The sequence below is a fragment of the Mercenaria mercenaria genome, chromosome 13 (assembly GCF_021730395.1).
Source record: "Mercenaria mercenaria strain notata chromosome 13, MADL_Memer_1, whole genome shotgun sequence".
Taxonomy (NCBI): Eukaryota; Metazoa; Mollusca; class Bivalvia; order Venerida; family Veneridae; genus Mercenaria; species Mercenaria mercenaria.
In genome coordinates, this window is record NC_069373.1 from 23002083 (window position 1) to 23025789 (window position 23707).

The 23707-nt window shown below is 36.1% G+C and overlaps 1 protein-coding gene across 1 annotated transcript in view; it reads left to right on the forward strand.

Annotated features, from left to right (window-relative positions):
* Positions 1-23164, forward strand: part of LOC123529404 (HMG box-containing protein 1-like) — a 99564-nt gene extending 76400 nt beyond the window's left edge. The window contains exons 12-13 of the mRNA XM_045309732.2: positions 1963-2105; positions 3172-23164. Of these exons, the coding sequence (XP_045165667.2) occupies positions 1963-2104 (142 nt within the window). The 3' untranslated portion in view covers position 2105; positions 3172-23164. The remainder of the gene's footprint in view (positions 1-1962; positions 2106-3171) is intronic.
* Positions 23165-23707: the final 543 nt, after the last annotated feature.

The following is a 23707-nucleotide window of genomic DNA, read 5'->3' on the forward strand; positions in this document are numbered from 1 at the left end:
TAAGATATGTTGTATTAAAATGCAGACCAAGTGATCTACCAGTATTGTAAGATATGTCGTATTAATGCAGACCAAGTGATCTACTAGGATTGTAAGATATGTCGTATTAATGCAGACCAAGTGATCTACTTGTATTGTAAGATATGTCGTATTAAAATGCAGACCGAGCGATCTACTAGTATTGTAAGATATGTCGTATTAATGCAGACCAAGTGATCTACTAGTATTGTAAGATATGTTGTATTAATGCAGACCAAGTGATCTACTTGTATTGTAAGATATGTCGTTTAAATGCAGACCAAGTGATCTACTAGTATTGTAAGATACGTCGTATTAATGCAGACCCAGGGATCTACTAGTATTGTAAGATATGTCGTATTAAAATGCAGACCGAGCGATCTACTAGTATTGTAAGATATGTCGTATTAATGCAGACCAAGTGATCTACTAGTATTGTAAGATATGTCGTATTAATGCAGACCCAGGGATCTACTAGTATTGTAAGATATGTCGTATTAAAATGCAGACCGAGCGATCTACTAGTATTGTAAGATATGTCGTATTAATGCAGACCCAGGGATCTACTAGTATTGTAAGATATGTCGTATTAAAATGCAGACCGAGCGATCTACTAGTATTGTAAGATATGTCGTATTAATGCAGACCGAGCGATCTACTAGTATTGTAAGATATGTCGTATTAATGCAGACCGAGCGATCTACTTGTATTGTAAGATATGTCGTATTAATGCAGACCGAGCGATCTACTAGTATTGTAAGATATGTCGTATTAATGCAGACCAAGCGATCTACTAGTATTGTAAGATATGTCGTATTAATGCAGACCGAGGGATCTACTAGTATTGTAAGATATGTCGTATTAATGCAGACCGAGCGATCTACTAGTATTGTAAGATATGTCGTATTAATGCAGACCAAGGGATCTACTAGTATTGTAAGGTATGTTGTATTAATGCAGACCAAATGATCTACTAGTATTGGCAAATATTTAGCAGCAGTGCCTCATTTTCATTTCAGTTAGGCTATTTATAGAAAACTGACATAATCAGTGGTAACATGGAAGCTCCATCAGATTCCCACAGGTGTTGATAATCTCGGAAACTCATTTAATGCCAATTAACAGTAAATAGCAGAAATTTAGTGGGGTCTTGTATTAGGTATGATTTTAAAAAGGCGTGAATTATCTATGACTTTCCAGTCTAGGGTAAATGTTTACCTTTCTTTCTGTTATTAGACAAAATATAATGAGAATTGTCAAAAATTAACTAGTGACATTCAAGGTGCTGTCTTAATTAAAAGCAGTACATGTCATGAACCCTGCACTTGATTTACAGAAGACACAGTGAACACAGTATTTCAGTATTTTTATTTCTTTATCAAAAAAATCTTTTAGCATAAATTGCAATATTTTTTTAAAATTTCTCCTTGTGTTTTGGTTATGAGTGTTATTACTGGTTTTGCTTTTAAGCACTGTATGTTACATGTTAATTATTTTCTTTATCTTAAAAGGTAATATTTACCTTCACATAATATTTTATATGGAAAAGAAAAAGTGTTCATTTTCATATAAACAGCATTAGTGTAATGATGACCCTTTCTGCAAGCATGTGCAGTCTGACATCAGTCACAGAAATATTAACAAAATGGCATTGTTCCAAAAATTGTTTCAAAATTGGATACCAATATCAAAAAAAGCATTAAATTGTAGCTAATTTTATAATGGTAAAGAGGAAAATTGAATTGACACAACTGTATGACTTTTTAAGTGGATTTAACAATACTTAAAATAAAAATAAGGAACTGTATTATTTCAGTAAGTTCCAATGTGGTTTATACCCTTAAAAATGCACAAGAGAAATTGAATTTAATTTTTAATTGTATTTTAGATGGTTAGATTATAAAATAATTTGGAGACTAAGATTCTATTTATTGATTCCTGTAGAGCGATTAGTGTGATGTTAGGCGAGCAGTGGCAAGCTCTCTCGTCGGACAGAAAGCGTGTGTACGAGGAGAAGGCACGATGGTTGGCCGAGAAACAGAAGAAAATACATCCTGATTGTTGGAAGAGAAAGAAACAGTCTTAGGGTATAATATAAGATGGCTTTTAAAATACATTTTGGAGCATTGTGTATATATAAAGTAACATCAGGAATGACAAATGAAAATCCTTCATTGGCTTTAGGTACCCGTGCGAATATTCAGCTTAAGGTCACTGTTTACACAATTCATGAACTCACAAATTTTTGCTCATTCGGGCTGCGCAAAGTGCTGGGGAGCAATTGGGATCATACACCATCATTTTGATATAGGACATACTCGTGGGATATCCCATAACTTTGTCCATCCACGCACATGTTTCTTTAAATAACATTTCTTAACCAGTTAACAGAAGTTGATAAAACTCAGAAATTCCTTGGTTTGTTCTATACCAAAGTTTTCATATGGTTCTGCTCAGGTGCACAAAGAAGTCACCTGAGCTAAATATAGAAAAATCTCAAAACCACATTTCCGTTACCACAGTCTAATGTTAATTTGCTTTGTTTCAAGTGTTGGATTAAGTTTGTATCTTGTAAGCAAGATGGAAAAAAAGGTGACTAATTGATTCTGTTTAAGATACATCTTTCTGTGTAATTAACTCTTAGCCTGCTGGTGGCAAATGATTATGCCTTTGCGACCAGTGCAGACCAAGATCAACCTGCACATCCGTGCAGTCTGATCATGGTCTGCACTGTTCGCTATTCAGTCAGTAAATTTTCAGTGTAAACCCCTTTGAATAATAAATGGTACTGTCCAAATTGAAAGATGGACCAGTCCATTATAGAAATATAACAGGGTAAGGGTTAAAAGCCAGTAAAATGCCTAGTTTAACATACTGGGAGTCTTTGAGTAAACTATTTTGATCAGATTTATACTTATATTGGCAGGGTAGCAAGGTTTGGGGAAAATATTTCAGAGTTTGGCAATACCTCTTATAGATCTTGATTCAGGTGCCGGGAGAATTGCTGTTTGCATAAATGTACTTATTTTAGCAAGTGTTTGTTTCCAGTTGAACACAATGAAATGAATGTTGAAAAAATCATTAGGAATATTGAATTCAGGCTGAATACTTAATATAATAACATGACATTTTCTGTTGTTGTTTTTTTTTCAGGACATGAAAAGGGAAGAGAGGGGAGGCAGTCTAGTGCTATTTGTAATCCAGAATGCTTATATGCCTGTAAGGTATTGGCTTGTTGATCATGTTAAAGCTTTTTGTTGTCAGATATTTGTTATTTGAAAATTGATTTGATCTCATTTTACCAATATTTATTGTATAATTTATCCGTTTTGATCACTTGTTTATTTTTGCAGATTTTAACTAGATGGTAGATAGAGTCTTTGATTTATTTTACTGAAAAAAAGCTGTTCACTTTGTAAATTCTGGAGGGGTAAACAGTTTGTCTTGATAAAACTTAACTGAAATCAGAGTGTCAAACCTGGTTAATGGAGCAGAATACTTTTAGTCCAATGGTTGTAGATCAGAATCATTGATTAGTTTTTATTGAATGAAGATAATACATCTAAGGTCAATGGTCATCAACCTCTGATTTATGTAGGCAAGTTTTTCTTACAGAGAGTAAGTAAATTCCATACTTGTGAGCAAACTAGGAATGTAGGTTCACTGACAGGTTAACTGACAACCCCATTGACAGCCTCACTGACAGGTCCACCTACAACCTCACTGACAGGTTCACTAATAACCTCACTGACAACCTCACTGACTGGTCCTCTTACAACCTCACTGACAACCCCACTGACAACCTCAATGACAGGTTCACTGGCAGCCCCACCAACAGGTTCACTGATATGTCAGTCTCACTGGAAAAGAAGATAAAAAGGTTGGGGAAGATTTTCATGGAGAACAGAGCACACCAAATGCAGCCAGAGAGCCATGCATTGCAAATAGGGCCAACAACAAAAAGAAACACATCTGTAAAATACATGTAAGGTTATTGGTCATCAGTCGCTGATTTATGTCACTGACAGCAACACTTGTAGGTTCACTGACAGCCTCAATGACATGTTTGCTCACATCCTCACTGACAGCCACACTAGTAGGTTCACTGACAAGTTCATTGAAAGCCTGACTGACAGCCGCAATGACGTGTTTGCTCACATCCTCACTGACAGCCACACTAGTAGGTTCACTGACAAGTTCATTGAAAGCCTGACTGACAGCCGCAATGACATGTTTGCTCACATCCTCACTGACAGCCACAATAGTAGGTTCACTGACAAGTTCATTGAAAGCCTGACTGACAGCCGCAATGACATGTTTGCTCACATCCTCACTGACAGCCACACTAGTAGGTTCACTGACAAGTTCATTGAAAGCCTGACTGACAGCCGCAATGACATGTTTGCTCACATCCTCACTGACAGCCATAATTATATGGTTGAAATGTTGAACAAACAAACATGTTCACTGATACAAAATGAAAGACAAGAAATAGTTTGTAATACAGTCAAACCTGTGTATAAAGACCACTCTTGGGAGAACCAAAATGTGGGTTTTATTGGGAGGTGGTCTTTATTCACAGGTTAAAATACACTGTAAATATTAAAATTGGAAACAAAACATGTGGTCTTTAGAGCCAGGTGGTCTCTGTTCAGAGGTGGCCTTTAACACAGGTTGAACATAAATGATAAATTTATTGATTTATTACAAGCAACATTTAGTTATAGTAAGGTATTGTCAGATGTATTTTCTTTTAACCTCACTAATTATACCCCCACCAAACATGTTTGGGAGGGGCTATATAGGAGTCAGTTTTGTCGCATCCCTTCCTGTCGCGAAATCTATTATCTCAGTTATTACTAAATAGATTTGATTCAAACTTAAAATAGATGTTTCACCTTATCACCCGCATCATATGACACAAGGTGCATTACTCTTACACCAATTTTTCATGAATTATGCCCCCTTTTACTTTGAATTTAAGGTTACTTTTGATGCATTTTTGCTATATCTCAGTTATTACCAAGTGGACTTGATTCAGACTTAAAATAGATGTTCCACCTTGTCACCCACATCATGTGACACAAGGTACATAACTCTGACACCAATTTTTAGCTCACCAGAGCCAAAGGCTCAGGGTGAGCTATTAGGATCACTCACTGTCTGGCGTCCGTCGTCTGTCGTCCGTAAACTTTTAATTTAAACGACATCTCCTCATAAACCGCTAGGCCAATTTCATTCAAACTTCACAGAAATGTTCCTTGGGTGAAGCTCTACAAAAATTTTTCAAAGAATTGGATTCCATGCAGAACTCTGGTTGCCATGGCAACCGAAAGGAAAAATCTTCTTCTCAAAAACCAGAGGCCCTAGAGCTTAGATATTTGGTATGAAGCATTGCCTAGTGGACCTCTTCCAAATTTGTTCAAATCATGACCCGGGGTCAAAATTGACCTTGTCCCAGGGGTCACTTGATTTTACATAGGACAATCTTAAAAAATCTTCTCAAAAAGCAGAAGCCCTAGAGCTTAGATATTTGACATGTAGCATTGCCTAATGGACCTCTACTAAAATTATTCAAATCATGACCCGGGGGTCAAAATTGGCCCCGCCCCAGGGGTCACTTGATTTTGCATAGATTTCTTTAGGAAAATCTTCAAAAAATTTTAAAAAATAAACCAGAAGAGCTAGAGCTAAGATATTTGACATGTAGCATTGCCTAGTGGACTTCTACAAAATTTATTCAAATCATGACCCCCGGGTCAAAATTGACCCCCCAAGGGGTCACTTGATTTTACATAGGAAAATCTTCAAAAAATTTCTAAAAATAAACCAGAAGGCATAGATCTTAGATATTTGACTTGTAGCATTGCCTAGTGGACTTCTACAAAATTTGTTCAAATCATGACCCCTGGGGTCAAATTGACCCCACCCCATGGGGTTACTTGATTGTACATAGAAAAATCTTCAAAATTTTCTAAAAATAAACCGGAAGGCCTAGAGCTTAGATCTTTGACATGTAGCATTGCCTAGTGGACCTCTACAAAATTTATTCAAATCATGACCCCCAGGGTCAAATTGACCCCGCCCCAGGGGTCACTTGATTTTACATAGGACAGGCTGTCTAGCGTCCCTAAAATTCCTACTTTTTCCTATTTTTTTTCAATTTGGCTAAAATTCCTATTTTTTTTTAAAAAATCAAAGGAAATTCCTAAAAAGGCCCTATTGTTTCACAAAGATTCCTAATTTTTTAACTTTTTTGCAATGATCAAAAAGAGAAAATGTTTTAAATGTTGTTTAAAAGTTCTTCTAATTCAGAAAAAAACAATTTAGCACAGTTCAAAACAGTGCAAAGCTAGGAGACATCTTTTCTGTAAATAAAGCACTATTTCTGAGTTACTTTTATGTCAATCACATAAAGGTAAGCACATTACATGGTCTTTAAAGTCCATATTTTGATTTGAAAATTCCTAAATTTAGCCCTAAAATTTCCTTAAAATTGTACCAAATTCCTAATTTTAGCCCTATTTTTTTTTGTACAAATTGCCCTAAAATTAGCCCTAATTTTTTGTCAGGGTATGCTAGACAGCCTGATAGGAAAATTTTCAAAAATTTTCTTAAAATAAACCAGAAGGCCTAGAGCTTAGATATTTGACTTGTAGCATTGCCTAGTGGACCTCTACAAAATTTGTTCAAATCATGACCCCGGGGTCAAATTGACCCCGCCCCAGGGGTCACTTGATTTTACATAGGAAAATCTTCAAAAATTTTCTAAAAATAAACCAGAACGCCTAGATCTTATATATTTGACATGTAAGCATTGCCTAATGGACCTCTACAAAAAATTTTCAAATCATGACCCCTGGTGTCAAAATTGGCCCCGCCCCAGGGGTCACTTGATTTTACATAGGAAAATCTTCAAAAGGTTTTTAAAAATAAACCAGAAGGCCTAGAGCTTAGATATTTGACATGTAGCTTTGCCTAGTGGACCTCTACAAAATTTGTTCAAATCATGACCCCCGGGTCAAAATTGACCCCCCAGGGGTCACTTGATTTTACGTAGGAAAATCTTCAAAAAATTTCTAAAAATAAACCAGAAGGTCTAGAGCTTAGATATTTGACTTGTAGCATTGCCTAGTGGACCTCTACAAAATTTGTTCAAATCATTACCCCCGGGATCAAAATGACCCAGCCCCAGGGGTTACTTGATTGTACATAGGGAAGATTTCATAAATTTGCTAAAAATAAACTAGAAGGCCTAGATCTTAGATATTTGATATGTAACATTGCCCAGTAGACTTCTACAAACATTGTTCAAATCATGACTCCCGGGGTAAAATTGGCCCTGCCCCAGGGTTTACTTGATTGTACATTGGAAAATCTTCCAAAAAATTTCTAAAAATCATCAATTTGACATTTGAAATATGTAGCTCATATTTCTTTGGTGAGCGATCAGGGTCATGATGATCAGGGTCATCATGACCCTCTTGTTCATGAATTATGCCCCATTTTACTTAGAATTTAAGGTTAATTTTGATGCATTTTCACTATATCATTCTGATTGGGTCAGAGCCAAAGGGAAGTAACCTTTTTTTATCTTTTGTACTGAGTTACTTCCTCTTAAATTCCAAGAATTAGTCTATTTTTAGAAATTCTATTTTTAGATTTTCAATATTTTAGGTATTTTTCTAACTTTTTTGTTATTAGTCCTATGTAAAAAGTAAATATATTTTTCTGTGTGTCGGTAAGATACTTTTTTGTATTCATTTTTAGTGTATCTCTAATATCAGAGATTTTTATATTTACCTCATCCCTCATCCTGAGCACATAAAAAAAAAATTATACTACATGTAGTATTACTTGTATGTGCCGCGGAAGCCTAGGATGAAGTACTCCAAAGACAAGTAAAAAAAATTTTAAGTATGAAGTTTTTTTTACTTTATATTATTCGTTATTATGAGTAACTTTAAAATTTCTTATGGTTGCCATTCTTCTGTGACAAGGCCATATTGTGGGGGTATAAGTCACTCCTGTGACAGTTCTAGTTGATTTTGTATGTATATTGTATTACCCAGGATTTCAACAAAGTCAGCATTGACAGAAAACGTTAGATATTTTTGTTGTTTAAATAGAAAATGTGAACCAGTATGTATTTTGTAAACTTTTTTATAACTTGTCTGCAGCATTTTGTTTGATCTCATTTTAGAATTGTTGTGTCCTTTTTGTTTGCAATTTTTCAAACTTTGTACTTTTTGTCATTTTTAAAAAAAAAAAAAAAACTGTGCAGCTTTTAGTTAATAACATATTGTAAAAAAATAATTTCAGTGAATATCTTACAATGCTTATAAAAATATTTCTGGATTTATAGGAAATTTCGAAACACTCCAAAACTATAGACAAGAGAAATGTTAGGTATTGCAACATTGTTGTTCCTCAAGAACCACATAATTATGTGAGTTTAAGCACAAAAACTTTTATTATGAAAGTTTCACTGCAGTTCACCATTTTGTTTATTCTTGTTTTGTTTTGTTTTAAAAACTAAAAAGGAAACTGATGACTTAGTTTTTTTTCCATCTCCAGAAAGTGTTCAAAACTGATGTACAAGATGTTTGAAGAACAGCTTTGATATGTTGCTTTCAACTTCTATAGCGTTGTTACTGATTCTTGTAGTATAATCATGTAACTTTGTTCAGTAAGTCAGTCTGAATTGAATTTCTGTGCTTTTTAGATTTTTGAAAATCTTGTTAAATTTTGATGTACCATTCCATTATAAAATTGTCCTCCTAAAAATTAAACATATTTTACTTGTTTATTTTTGTACAGTTGCTACGTTCATTGAATACCCATTGTCTGCATAAAACTTACATGCAAATTTTGTATTAAGGTTGCCTATTTTATGTTGAAACTTGAATTGCATAATATTATCATTTGTATTAAATATTTGTACAAAAGTTGACATGTTTGGAGGGACCATATTGTAGAACAGAGTTTAATGAAACTTGATTGCAAAGTTTTCCAGACTGATAAACTTGGTGAAATACATATTGTTTATGATCAACTAAGTGAACTAGTAAGTTTTCAAGATATCCTTAGTTAACTACATAGTTTTTCTTATGAACTAGAGAGTATTTATGATGAACTAAACAGAGTATCTATGATAACTAAGTGAACTACAAGGTATTTACGATGAATTAAGTGAATTACAGATATGATGAACTGAGTAACTACAGAGGTTTATTTATGATGAACTTAGTAACTGCAGAGTGTTTATGGTGAACTAAATGAATTGCAGAGTTTTAATGATGATTTAAGTGCACTACAGATTGATTATGATAAGCTTAGTGAATAAGAGAGTTTTTAGCTCATCTGATTTTTTGAAAAAAAATGATGAGTTATTGTCATCACTTGAGCGGTTGTCGGCGTCGGCGTCGGCGTCTGCGTCGGCGTTGCCTGGTTAAGTTTTATGTTTAGGTCAGCTTTTCTCCTAAACTATCAAAGCTATTGCTTTGAAACTTGGAATACTTGTTCACCATCATAAGCTGACCCTGTATAGCAAGAAACATAACTCCATCTTGCTTTTTGCAAGATTTATGGCCCCTTTTGTACTTAGAAAATATCAGATTTCTTGGTTAAGTTTTATGTTTAGGTCAACTTTTCTCCTAAACTATCAAAGCTATTGCTTTGAAACTTGGAATACTTGTTCACCATCATAAGCGGACCCTGTACATCAAGAAACATAACTCCATCTTGCTTTTTGCAAGATTTATTGCCCCTTTTGGACTTAGAAAATCAGTTTTCTTGGTTAAGTTTTATGTTTAGGTCAGCTTTTATCCTAAACTATCAAAGCTATTGCTTTAAAACTTGCAACACTTGTTCACCATCATAAGTTGACCCTGTATAGCAAGAAACATAACTCCGTCCTGCTTTTTGCAAGATTTATGGCCCCTTTTGGACTTAGAAAATATCCGATTTCTTGGTTAAGTTTTATGTTTAGGTCAACTTTTTCTCTTAAACTATCAAAGCTATTGCTTTGAAACTTGCAACTCTTGTTCACCATCATAAGCTGACCCTGTACAGCAAGCAACATAACTCCATCCTGCTTTTTGCAATAATTATTGCCCCTTTTGGACTTAGAAAATCATTTTCTTGGTTGAGTATTATGTTTAAGTCAACTTTTCTCATAAACTATCAAAGCTATTGCTTTAAAACTTGCAACAGTTTTTCACCATCATAAGTGGACACTGTACATCAAGAAACATAACTCTATCTTGCTTTTTGCAAGAATGATGGCCCTTTTTAGACTTAGAAAATCATGGGTAGGACAATATTTCTATTACACAAAAAAAATCAGATGAGCGTCAGCACCCGCAAGGCGGTGCTCTTGTTTTATGATGAACTAATTGAACTTCAGAGTGTTTATGATGAACTTAAGATATTGAAAGAGGTCTGACTCTGCCCTGCATCTTGTTATTTAGTCTGTAGTATCCACATTTTTGAAGCAGTCTTAATCAAACTTGAACACAATGTAAACGTTCATCGATTGTTAGTCAAGTTTGATAACCAATCAAATCTGATAATTAGGTCAGAAGTTATGGCCCTTTATTTATTAATCACATGCTATGTCTGACCATGTTTACACTTTTATTTCTTCATACTAAATTATGTTTAAATGGAATGTTACTCTAAAATCTAGAATTCCATTGTATTTTGTAAGTGGGTCACTTTCGTAAAAAAAACAGGTCACTAGGTCAAATTATTGAAAATCTTAGTAAATGGTTTACCTGATGTACATAAAACATGGTTACAATGATTGTCTCTATGAGATTAGATACTAGGAACTAGGCCAGGTGTGCAATACAGGACCTCCAGGGCATTCTTATTAGTGCATCTCTGCTCTGTATGAAACAGTTCATCATAAAACTTATAACACAGAATGAATAAAATGATGAATAACCATGTATATAGTGTGTTAGATTATAATAGAATTTAGCAAACTTTTACTATGGACTCTAAAAATATCAGTTCAGTAATATTCATTTTTTTACTGTATATGTTCTACTTGTTCATCTTACAGCAATCTTGAAAATACCATGAGAGTAGGATAAAACCAAGTCAGTTTGACTTTAAAGCTAGGAGTATGATTTCAATGTTATTTATAGATATTTTGTTTGTTTTGTTGCTGCTTTTATGTGGATGTCGAAATATAATGTATTGATAGACTAAATGGTAAATTGTGTATCGTCATAGATGCACTTTAAAAAGTACAACCATTCAAAATGGTGTTTTTAACTTGAGAAATGTCTTTTAAAATTGGTTTACTTTGTAATATTTTCACATGTTTTTAAGAAATATTTAAAGCAATATTTCTGTAAAAGGAGAAGAATTTATAAGTTTGTCCAACATTTTATTTTTCTAAATGAGCATATCAAGTAGTTGCCTGGTAAACCCAATATAGTCTGGGCCCACTTAAAAGGGAATATGCAACACTTGGTAAACCATTAAAACTGTTGAAAACTTAAACTGTTAAACATATAATTAAATTTCAAGAGAAGTCCAGCAAACAATCATTTAACAGTTTTAAGTCTGAACAATGACTTTCAGACTTAAAATGACGAAAAGTATGGGCCGGATGGTTTTCAGTTTGATTTTGACAAGTCTATTTGCAAAAGATAACAAGGCTAAGTTTGGACCAGTCTCAAAAAAGCTTTTGATTTGTTTTTAATGCTTCTTGTTTGTCTCTAAATTTGGTACTGTAAATTGTGGTCATGAGCCTGAGTTTCTTTATGTATAAAAGAAATATATAATTGACTATAATACAAATAATTGAATCTAGACATAATTTTAATGTAACGAATGGTGTGTATTTGAGGAAGGTACAGTGAAACCTGCTTTAAGAGACCACTTAAGGGAGCGCAAAAAACTGGTCTCATAAGACAGGTGGTTTTTTAATCAGGTTCAATCTATGTGAAATGCTCTATAGAAGGACCTAAAATTAATGGTCTTATAACACAGGTTTTTGCTTAATACAGGTGGTCTCGCAGGAGTCTATTTTATTTGTTTATGTTCCAACATTTATGTAATGGATGGATATGAGTGAACCAGTAATATAGTTTATCTTAATTGTTTATGAGTGTCCAAGCATTTGTTTTTGTAAATGGTGGATATGTGTTTACCACAAATACAGTTTATTTTGCTTGTTTATGAGTGTTCCAGCAGTTAAAAGTTTATGTAAATTGGTGGATTTGTGTTTTCCACAAATACAGTTTATTTTGCTTGTTTATGAGTGTTCTAGCAGTAAACGTTTATGTAAATGGTGGATACATGTTTACCACAAATACAGTTTATTTTGCTTGTTTATGAGTGTTCTAGCAGTAAATGTTTATGTAAATTTGTGGATTTGTGTTTTCCACAAATACAGTTTATTTTGCTTGTTTATGAGTGTTCTAGCAGTAAACGTTTATGTAAATGGTGGATACATGTTTACCACAAATACAGTTTATTTTGCTTGTTTATGAGTGTTCTAGCAGTAAACGTTTATGTAAATGGTGGATACATGTTTACCACAAATACAGTTTATTATGTCTCCCCCAGGAGACATATTGTTTTTGCCCTGTCCGTCCGTCCGTCCTTCCGTCCGTCCGTCCGTACGTCACACTTCATTTCCGGGCAATAACTGGAGAACCATTTGACCTAGAACCTTCAAACTTTATGGGGTTGTAGGGCTGCTGGAGTAGACGACCCCTATTGTTTTTGGGGTCACTCTGTCAAAGGTCAAGGTCACAGAGGCCTGAACATTGAAAACCATTTCCGATCAATAACTAGAGAACCACTTGACCCAGAATGTTGAAACTTCATAGGATGATTGGTCATGAAAAGTAGATGACCCCTATTGATTTTGGGGTCACTCCGTCAAAGGTCAAGGTCACAGGGGCCTGAACATTGAAAACCATTTCCGATCAATAACTAGAGAACCACTTGACCCAGAATGTTGAAACTTCATAGGATGATTGGTCATGAAGAGTAGATGATCCCTATTGATTTTGGGGTCACTCTGTCAAAGGTCAAGGTCACAGGGGCCTGAACATTGAAAACCATTTCCGATCAATAACTGGAGAATCACTTCACCCAGAATGTTGAAACTTCATAGGATGATTGGTCATGAAGAGTAGATGACCCTTATTGATTTTGGGGTCACTCCATCAAAGGTCAAGGTCACAGGGGCCTGAACATGGAAAACCATTTCCGATCAATAACTGGAGAACCACTTGACCCAGAATGTTGAAACTTCTTAGGATGATTGTACATGCAAAGTAGATGACCCCTATCGATTTTGGGGTCACTCCATTAAAGGTCAAGGTCACAGGGGCCTGAACATTGAAAACCATTTCCGGTCAGTAACTTGAGAACCACTTGACCCAGAATGTTGAAACTTAATAGGATGATTGGTCATGCAGAGTAGATGACCCCTAACGATTTTGGGGTCACTCTGTGAAAGGTCAAGGCCACAGGGGCCTGAACATTGAAAACCATTTCCGGTCAGTAACTTGAGAACCACTTGACCCAGAATGATGAAACTTCATAGGATGATTGGTCATGCAGAGTAGATGACCCCTAACGATTTTGGGGTCACTATTAAAGGTCAAGGCCACAGGGGCCTGAACATGGAAAACTATTTCCAATCAATAACTTGAGAACCTCTCAACCCAGAATGTTGAAACTTCATAGGATGATTGTTCATACAGAGTAAATGACCCCTATTGTTTTTGGGATCACTCCGTTAAAGGTCAAGGTCACAGGGGCCTGAACATTGATAACCAGTTCCGATCAATAACTTGAGAACCACTTGACCCAGAATGTTGAAACTTCATAGGATGATTGAACATGCAGAGTAGATGACCCCTATTGATTTTGGAGTCAGTCAATTAAAGGTCAAGGTCACAGTGGCCTGTTCATGTAAAATCATTTTTTGGAAATAACTTGAGAACCACTTGACCTACAATGTTGAAACTTAATAGGATGATTGGACATTCAGAGTACAGTTAAACACCGCTCGCTCGAGGTCGCAAGGGGATGAGCAAAATGCTCGAGTTATCCATGGTTTCGAGCGACCCAAACATTGACCAACATACGAAGAAAATCGAAGTTTGTTTTACCAATTGTCATCGAGACCATTTGCAGAGGAAACGGTGATGCGCAATAATAACACACTCGTGACATTTTCAAAAAACGTATTACAAACGTTATTTATGATAGATCGTATAAATGGCACATGTGAAGAAACAGCTAAGACATTCCATTTTTTTATTGAAATACTGTAATCGAATTCGCAATTTTCTTCTCCAAATTAAGATTTCATAATTATCGTCTCAATTTTTTATGAAAAGGCTATCTTATTTCCTTTATTTGCATGCAAACAACTGTTAATTAAAATATTAAAATCTCATAATTATTTTCTCGATCCCGCAGAAAAAAAAGTAATAAAAAAAAATATTAATTAATAACAATTTTGATCAATAAAATTTTCTTTCACCTTTCATCAATAATTAATCTCATTATTAGATCAAATATACCGACAAACAAACATTTAAGATAGTCGGGGAATAGACCATGCAATTCTCACGACGTGCGAAAATTTTAAATTAACCGATGCATTTTGATCGCCGAAGGTGTGAAAAATTTTGACACCTCTTGCTCGAGTTTGCCATAAGCAACAAAGAGTAAATTAATACACAGGGACCAGGTGTCATGCTCGAGCGATCGAGTTATCGATGCTCGACCCAGCCATGGTAATTTCACATAGAAAATAGAAGGAAATTGGCCGGGACCACATGAATTGCTCGAGCGAGCCCGGGTGCTCGAGTCATCGATGCTCGAGCGAGCGGTGTTTCACTGTAGATAACCCCTATTTATTTTGAGGTCACTTGATCAAAGGTCAATGTCACAGGAGCCTGAACAGTGACTTGAGAACCACTAGGCCCAGAGTGTTGAAATTTAGCGGGATGACTGGACATGCCAAGTAGATGATCCCTATTGCAGCCAACCATCAGTGTCTCTTTGACTTTCGCTCCTGACCCCTATTGACTTCTTGCCTATAGGACTTTGCATTTGGGGAGACATGCGCTTTTTTACAAAAGCATTTTCTAGTTTTGCTTGTTTATGAGTGTTCTAGCAGTAAACGTTTATGTAAATTTGTGGATTTGTGTTTTCCACAAATACAGTTTATTTTGCTTGTTTATGAGTGTTCTAGCAGTAAACGTTTATGTAAATTTGTGGATTTGTGTTTTCCACAAATACAGTTTATTTTGCTTGTTTATGAGTGTTCTAGCAGTAAACGTTTATGTAAATTTGTGGATTTGTGTTTTCCACAAATACAGTTTATTCTGCTGGTTTATGAGTGTTCTAGCGGTAAATGTTTATGTAGTTCTGAAAACTGAAAAGAGTTTAAGATCAATAATGTATGAGCCTTTTTTTAGGGTGATTGCCATCTTCATTAGATTACCTCTTGTTTTCTGAGACAAGTTGGGGTCAAATTGACTGAGAATGGTTTCTGGTCAATAATAAGAGAATGCATGGGCCTACAGGGGTCAAATCTTATAGGATGATTACATGTTGTCATTTGATGACCCTTATTGTTCATTGAAGTTCATTGTTTTTTCTTCATTTATGAGGTCTGAAGCTACAGACTTTGAGACTGAAAATTGCATGTCTAGTTTCTGCCAGCAGGCCATCAATTGTTGGGGATGGAGCATATTTGTTTTGCCAACAGCTTTTGTTTTACTTGTTTCTGAGTGTTCCAGTATAATGCAGTATTTCAGTGTACACATACTGGTGGTACTGCTCATAAGAGTGTTCCAGTGCAGCTGCATTATTCTAGTTTCCAATTACTGGTGCTGTTCATTCTAGTGTAACTGCTATATCTGAGTGTACATGTACCAGTGGTACTGTTCATCCAAGTGTTCCAGAGTAACTGCAATATCTGAGTGTACATGTGCCAGTGGTACTGTTCATCCAAGTGTTCCAGAGTAACTGCAATATCTGAGTGTACATGTGCCAGTGGTACTGTTCATCCAGGTGTTCCAGAGTAACTGCTATATCTGAGTGTACATGTGCCAGTGGTACTGTTCATCCAGGTGTTCCAGAGTAACTGCTATATCTGAGTGTACATGTACCAGTGGTACTGTTCATCCAGGTGTTCCAGAGTAACTGCTATATCTGAGTGTACATGTACCAGTGGTACTGTTCATCCAAGTGTTCCAGAGTAACTGCAATATCTGAGTGTACATGTACCAGTGGTACTGTTCATCCAAGTGTTCCAGAGTAACTGCAATATCTGAGTGTACATGTGCCAGTGGTACTGTTCATCCAAGTGTTCCAGAGTAACTGCAATATCTGAGTGTACATGTGCCAGTGGTACTGTTCATCCAGGTGTTCCAGAGTAACTGCTATATCTGAGTGTACATGTGCCAGTGGTACTGTTCATCCAAGTGTTCCAGAGTAACTGCAATATCTGAGTGTACTGTTCATCCAGGTGTTCCAGAGTAACTGCTATATCTGAGTGTACATGTACCAGTGGTACTGTTCATCCAAGTGTTCCAGAGTAACTGCAATATCTGAGTGTACATGTACCAGTGGTACTGTTCATCCAGGTGTTCCAGTGTAACTGCAATATCTTGAGTGTACATGTACCAGTGGTACTGTTCATCCAGGTGTTCCAGAGTAACTGCAATATCTGAGTGTACATGTACCAGTGGTACTGTTCATCCAGGTGTTCCAGAGTAACTGCAATATCTGAGTGTACATGTACCAGTGGTACTGTTCATCCAGGTGTTCCAGAGTAACTGCAATATCTGAGTGTACATGTGCCAGTGGTACTGTTCATCCACGTGTTCCAGAGTAACTGCAATATCTGAGTGTACATGTACCAGTGGTACTGTTCATCCAGGTGTCCCAGTGTAACTGCAATATCTGAGTGTACATGTACCAGTGGTACTGTTCATCCAAGTGTTCCAGAGTAACTGCAATATCTGAGTGTACATGTACCAGTGGTACTGTTCATCCAAGTGTTCCAGAGTAACTGCAATATCTGAGTGTACATGTACCAGTGGTACTGTTCATCCAGGTGTTCCAGAGTAACTGCAATATCTGAGCCACATGTACCAGTGGTACTGTTCATCCAAGTGTTCCAGAGTAACTGCTATACCTGAGTGTACATGTACTCGTTACTGTATTTGAGTGTTCTAGTGTGATTGTTTATTATTACACAACCAGGGAGAGAGCTCATCTTACTTGTTTTTGCAAAGTGTGTTATATTACAGGTGCAATGAGCAAAGCCAGTGTATATGTCTGTCTATAGTTACACATTAATTTATTGATTTTTAGCTCAACTATTCAAAGAATAGGTAGAGCTATTGGACTCACCCATGCGTCTGCGTCCGCGTCCCGATTTGGTTAAGTTTTTGTATGTAAGCTGGTATCTCAGTAACCACTTGTGGGAATGGATTGAAACTTCACATACTTATTCACAGTGATAAACTGACTTACATTGCACAGGTTCCATAACTCTATTTTGCTTTTTTACAAAATTATGGTCCTTTTTCGACTTAGAATTTTTATGCCCCCGAAGGGAGGCATATAGTTTTTGAACCGTCTGTCTGTCTGTCGGTCTGTCAGTCTGTCGGTCTGTCCGCAATTTTCGTGTCTGGTCCATATCTTTGTCATTGATGGATGGATTTTCAAATAACTTGGCATGAATGTGTACCACAGTAAGACGACGTGCAGTGCACAAGACCCAGGTCCGTAGCTTAAAGGTCAAGGTCACACTTAGAAGTTAAAGGATAGTGCATTGATGAGCGTGTCCGGTCCATATCTTTGTCATCGATGGATGGATTTTCAAATAACTTGGCATGAATGTGTACCACAGTAAGACGACGTGCAGTGCGCAAGACCCAGGTCCGTAGCTCAAAGGTCAAGGTCACACTTAGACTTTAAAGGATAGTGCATTGATGGGCGTGTCCGGTCCATATCTTTGTCATCGATGGATGGATTTTCAAATAACTTGGCATAAATATGTACCACAGTAAGACGACGTGTCATGCGCAAGACCCAGGTTCGTAGCTCAAAGGTCAAGGTCACACTTGGTGTTAAAGGATAGTGCATTGATGGGCGTGTCCGGTCCATATCTTTGTCATTGATGGATGGATTTTCAATTAACTTGGCATGAATGTGTACCACAGTAAAACGATGTGTCACACGCAAGACCCAGGTCCGTAGCTCAAAGGTCAAGGTCACACTTAGACGTTAAAGATCATTTTTCATGATAGTGCATTGATGGGCATGTCCGGTCCATATCTTTGTCAATCATGCATGGATTTTAAAATAACTATGCATGAATGTGTGACACAGTAAGACAATGTGTCGCGCGCAAGACCCAGCTCCGTAGGTCAAAGGTCCTAAACTCTTAACATCGGCCATAACTATTCATTCAAAGTGCCATCGGGGGCATGTGTCATCCTACGGAGACAGCTCTTGTTTGGTTAAGGTTTATATGTAAGCTGGTATCTCAGTAACCACTAATGGGAATGGATTGAGACTTCACACACTTGTTCACTGTGATGATCTGATATGCATTGCACAGGTTCCATAAGTCTACTTTGCATATTTACAAAATTATGCCCCTTTTTCGACTTAGCAGTTTTTGGTTAAGTTTTTGTATGTAACTGGTATCTAAGTACATACTATTGGGAAAACCACTTGTGGGAATGGATTGAAACTTCACATACTTGTTCACTGGGATGATCTGACATGCATTGCACAGGTTTCTTAACTCTATTTTACTGTTTTTTTACAAAATTATGCCCCTTTTTCGACTTAGCAGTTTTTGGTTAAGTTTTTGTATGTAAGCTGGTATCTCAGTACATACTGTTGGGAAAACAACTTGTGGGAATGGATTAAAACTTCACATACTTGTTCACTGGGATGATCTGACATGCATTGCACAGGTTTCTTAACTCTATTTTGCTTTTTTTACAAAATTATGCCCCTTTTTTGACTTAGAAAATTTTGGTTAAGGTTTTGTAACATAACTCTCAGCACCAGCTTATGGGAATGAATTGAAATTTCATACAGTTGTCTGTCATGAGCTGATATGCATTGTAAAGGTTTCTTAACCCTATCTTGCAGTTTTACAAAATTATGCCCCGTTTTGGACTTTTAATATTCATTCAATTGACAAGGCTGTTGAATAGTCGAGCGTTGCTGTCCTCTGACAGCTCTTGTTTCTTTAACACTTACCAGTTACAGAAATTGTCTGTTTTGACACCCTTGTAATTGTTTAACCTTTAGCCTGCTGGTGGCAAGAGATTCAGCCTCTGTGATATCATGCAGTCTGATCATGGTCTGCACTGTTCACTATTCAGTCAGTAAATTTTCACTTACCATTCCTTCGAATGATAAGTGGTACCGAAGGAATGATAAATGGTACTGCCCAAATTGAATGATGGAACAGACCGTTTTAGAAATTTAGCAGGGTAAAAGTTAGTTCTGAAGTATTTCAGTGTATATGTACCAGTGGTGCAGTTCATAAGGGTGATTTAGTATGACTGCAGTATTTGAGTAATCATTTACCTTTGTCATTTTTTGCATCCCTGCAATTGTTTTAACTTTATATCAACATGGTAGTAGTTATATTGTGTTGTTATAAGATGTTGTGTTTACCTCAAGTTCCTGAGCCTAGTTGCTCATGATTTGGTACATAGTAGGAGTTGGTCTTTCTTTAATGCAGCTTTGAAAATTTTTAATGTGAGAAAATTAGAAATTAATTCTCTGCATGTGTAAAATACGTTGTGCCTTTGGACTTAAATATATCATGTTTACATAATCTTTGTCATAATGGAAATGTTCATATAAGTGTTGTCATGTTAAAAAGACTATGCAACATTGCATGGGAATCCGTATTTGAAAGTTATTAACTTTGTTATGTTCAGCTGAATTGTTAGAAAGAACAGTAAGAGTCTATGTTGCTTTCAGGTTGCATTATGACACAGTTCTAGACTGCACTATAATTTTCTCAAGTACTGCCCATATTTTCATCAAACTAGCCTTAATAGGGTGGGGGGCAGACACGTTTTGTTTTAAGGTCAGCTTGGTACCACAAAGGTCAAGATGACTTGGATCAGATAGTGTTGGTAAGTATTTGATGACAACATTACCTATTTGACAGTTTCTTCTTACTGACTATCAGTACTGTTATCAACTTCATATCAAGGGCAGTTTTGGCTTTTGGAACAAAGGTAAAGGTCACTAGAGAAACTTCTATATTCATTAAATTTTTGTTGTCATTCTTTTTATCACATGCTTATGTTAATCCGTATTGTTTCTGGGCATCCCTTTACACCCCATTCCCCCCACACGCATCCTTGAAGCAAAAGTGAGAAAAAAAAATCTTGACATATTTCATTTTGATTGAACAGTGTTTTGTGATTGTCCATATTTTTTGTGCCCCCTTTGAAAGAAGAGTGGGAATATTGTTTTGCTTATTACTTATTCCTCCTTGGTAGGTATACCATTTTGTTTCTTATCAATAACTAGAGAGTATCTGGTTCGGCAATAATCATTTAATGATTACCTGTGCTCAGTAGATGACCGATATTATTTTTGGGGTCAGTGAGTCAAAGGTTAAGATCACAGTGACCTTGAGACTGCTCATTGACTAATGTATTTTTAGCCTACAGTTGGCAAACTTCATAGGATGATTGCCTGTAATGCTTAGGTGACCCCTATTTTTGAGGGTTTATAGGTCGGATGTCAAGGTCACAGTGGCATCAAGTTTGAAAATGGTTTCCACTCAGTAGCTAATGGAAGTTTTAGCCTACAGTTGTCAGGCTTTATAGGATAACTGTCTAATGACCCCTTGTCTTTTTTGCAATTAGGAGGTCAAAGTTCAAGGTCACAGTGATCTTGAGACTGAAAACAGTTTTTGCTGAATAACTTATTCTTATTGGCCTTAAGTCGTCAAACTTCTTAGGGTAATTGTGTTTGGTAGATGACGTTGTTGTATTACAAGTGATTAGGACAAAGGTTAAGGTCTTAGTGATCTCAGAACTGAAAGGCCATTACTGGGGGCATACATACATGTTTTAAAAACAGCTCTTTATTTCTTAAAACCAATTCTTTCCACTCAGAGGGGCCGCCAGTGTTGAGTGGCCAAGATTGCTTACTTTGAATTACTTGCTCCTCACCTTTGTGGGTTTGAGCCTTTTCATGTTAGGAAGCCATCCAGCTGCCTTAAGGAAGGTTAGTGGTTCTATTCAGGTGCCTGCCTGTTATGAAATAATGTGCTGAGGGGCACCTTGGGCCTTTCTCCATATGACCTATGATTGTGTCGGTGTGACGTTAAATCAACGAAAAATGTCCTCCCCGAACCCTGTCCTGATACACACAGGTCAAGGTCACAGTAATTTTGGGACCGGAACTATTTTCTGCTTAATAACTAAAAAGGCTTTGGCCTACAATGTTCAAACAGTATAGGATGATTGCTTTTGTCCAGTAGATGACCAGTATTGTGTTTTGGGTTAGTAGGTCAAAATTCAAGGTCACAGTGACTTCAGAAATGGTTTCAGCTCAATTAGTAAAGAACTTGTTTGCATACTGCTTCCAGAGTTGATAGGAGGATTGCATAGTAGATAGTCAGTAGATGAACGCTATTTTTTATGGGTCAGCAGGTCAGGAAAATATTTACCTTTTTTATTGAATGAAAACAGTTTTCGCTAAATAACTAATGAATGCTTGTGCTTACTGCTTTCTTGTGCTTTCTGCTCTTTAACTCCATAAAATTATTGCCAGTTTGAGATATAAAACTGTTTTTTATCAATAAATAGAGAATGCTTGGACCAATGACATTCAAAATTTATATGCCTGTAGTCAGCCCTTGTTGTTTTCAAGGTTTGCAGTTCTAAGGTCAAGGCCTGCCATACTTGACCAGCCGTCATTGGCAATATATGTGTTTTTCAAACAGCTCTTGATTTTTTGTAGGTGTATTTTCATCATTTACCTTTATACTAAGTCTGCAGTGTGCACACCTTTTGTCCTCAATCATACCTTTACAACTACAGCATTTATCAACTTAGTGGTGTGGTAAGAATTTGTGCAAAACTTGGATATGTAATCCATATTGAGTGTAATAATTTTAGTTAATTTAAAACCAGACACCATTTCGTCATTGTAATTTTTCCTTCTCTTTTGGCAAACATTTTTGAGTAGTTGAATAAACTGGCCTTTTGACAGTTAGTTTTTTTTGGGGTATGTTTTGGTCCTTACTGAATACATGTGAAGTACATCCATGAAGCTATATTGTATTTTAAATATCATAAAAATGAGCAAAACTGAATTATGGAAAATTCTGATCTTTTTTTACCTGACAACTCACAGATATTAAATAACTCATTCATTGAATTATATAGTGATTACATCACAGCATTGTAAGATCTCAGAAGTTAAAACAGGCAGCAATATTTGTGTGTTCTTCCACAGGCAGCATTGCCACATTTGTGTTCAATGTCATATATGTTACGTCATACTGGATTATGTACTCGTATGAAACTTCATTGGGTAATTCAGACTAATAATGATACATCTTATAGAAGCTTGAGGTGTAATGATTTTTTTGTAAAAAATGTAGAAGTCCTGTTTGATATATATCACCCTAATAATGAAATAAGTCCAAAGAAATTTCCTGCGAGTACTTACAGTAGTTATGTTGAATATATCACCAAATATGATAAATGGTATGGCTATCTACAAGAGATTGAATATTTAGATTAAAATACAACATTAAATGGGATTTTTTTTTGTTTGAAACTGCTTTGGCAAAATTAAATGGACATAAGACAAAAATCAAAACCTAAGATTTTTTTTTCCAGTCAGATTTTTAGAGAAATAAATAAGGAAGAACTAGCTGGCATATGCATTTGTCATATTTTGTGTATAAATATGTTATGTGATTGGTGCATTTTAATTTTATTTATGATAATTTTTGTACAAGCAGTTTTAAAGAAGCTTTTTGATATTGATATTATTAATATGTGAGACTTTAGCGGTAATGCTTTCTGTTGTAACAAGAATATTTTACGACATTAAAAAATGGATTTATTGATATTTTTTCTGTTTTTATTTTCCCTTCTTCATTAGAGCCCAGTGTGTGGCTTGGTGAGGTAACATCCAGCTTACAGAAGGATTGGGGCTTTATCTTTTCAAACCTTATTGAAAAGACAATGTTAAAGGGTCATTTTCTGTCTGTAATAATTGTTATTTTACAATTTACTATTTTAAGAAGGTACAAAGACCACTGAAATGAATGAGCAAGTATTTTTAGCTCACCTGCACACATGCTCATCTGAACATGTGTTCAGGTCAGTTTTTAGCTCACCTGATCATGAAGTGCCCAGGGTGAGCTATTGTGATCCTTCATCGTCTGTCCACACTTTTCTTCAGATGACATCTCTTCCGAAACTGCTGGTCAGAATTGCACCAAACTTGGTCAGTAGCATCCTGCCAAACTTCATAGGGTGGTAGGGTTTATAGAGTAGACAGCCCCTATTGTTTTTGGGGTCATTCCATCAAAGGTCAAGGTCACAGGGGCCATCCATCCATCACACTTCATTTTTGACCAATAACTGGAGAACCATTTGACCTAGAA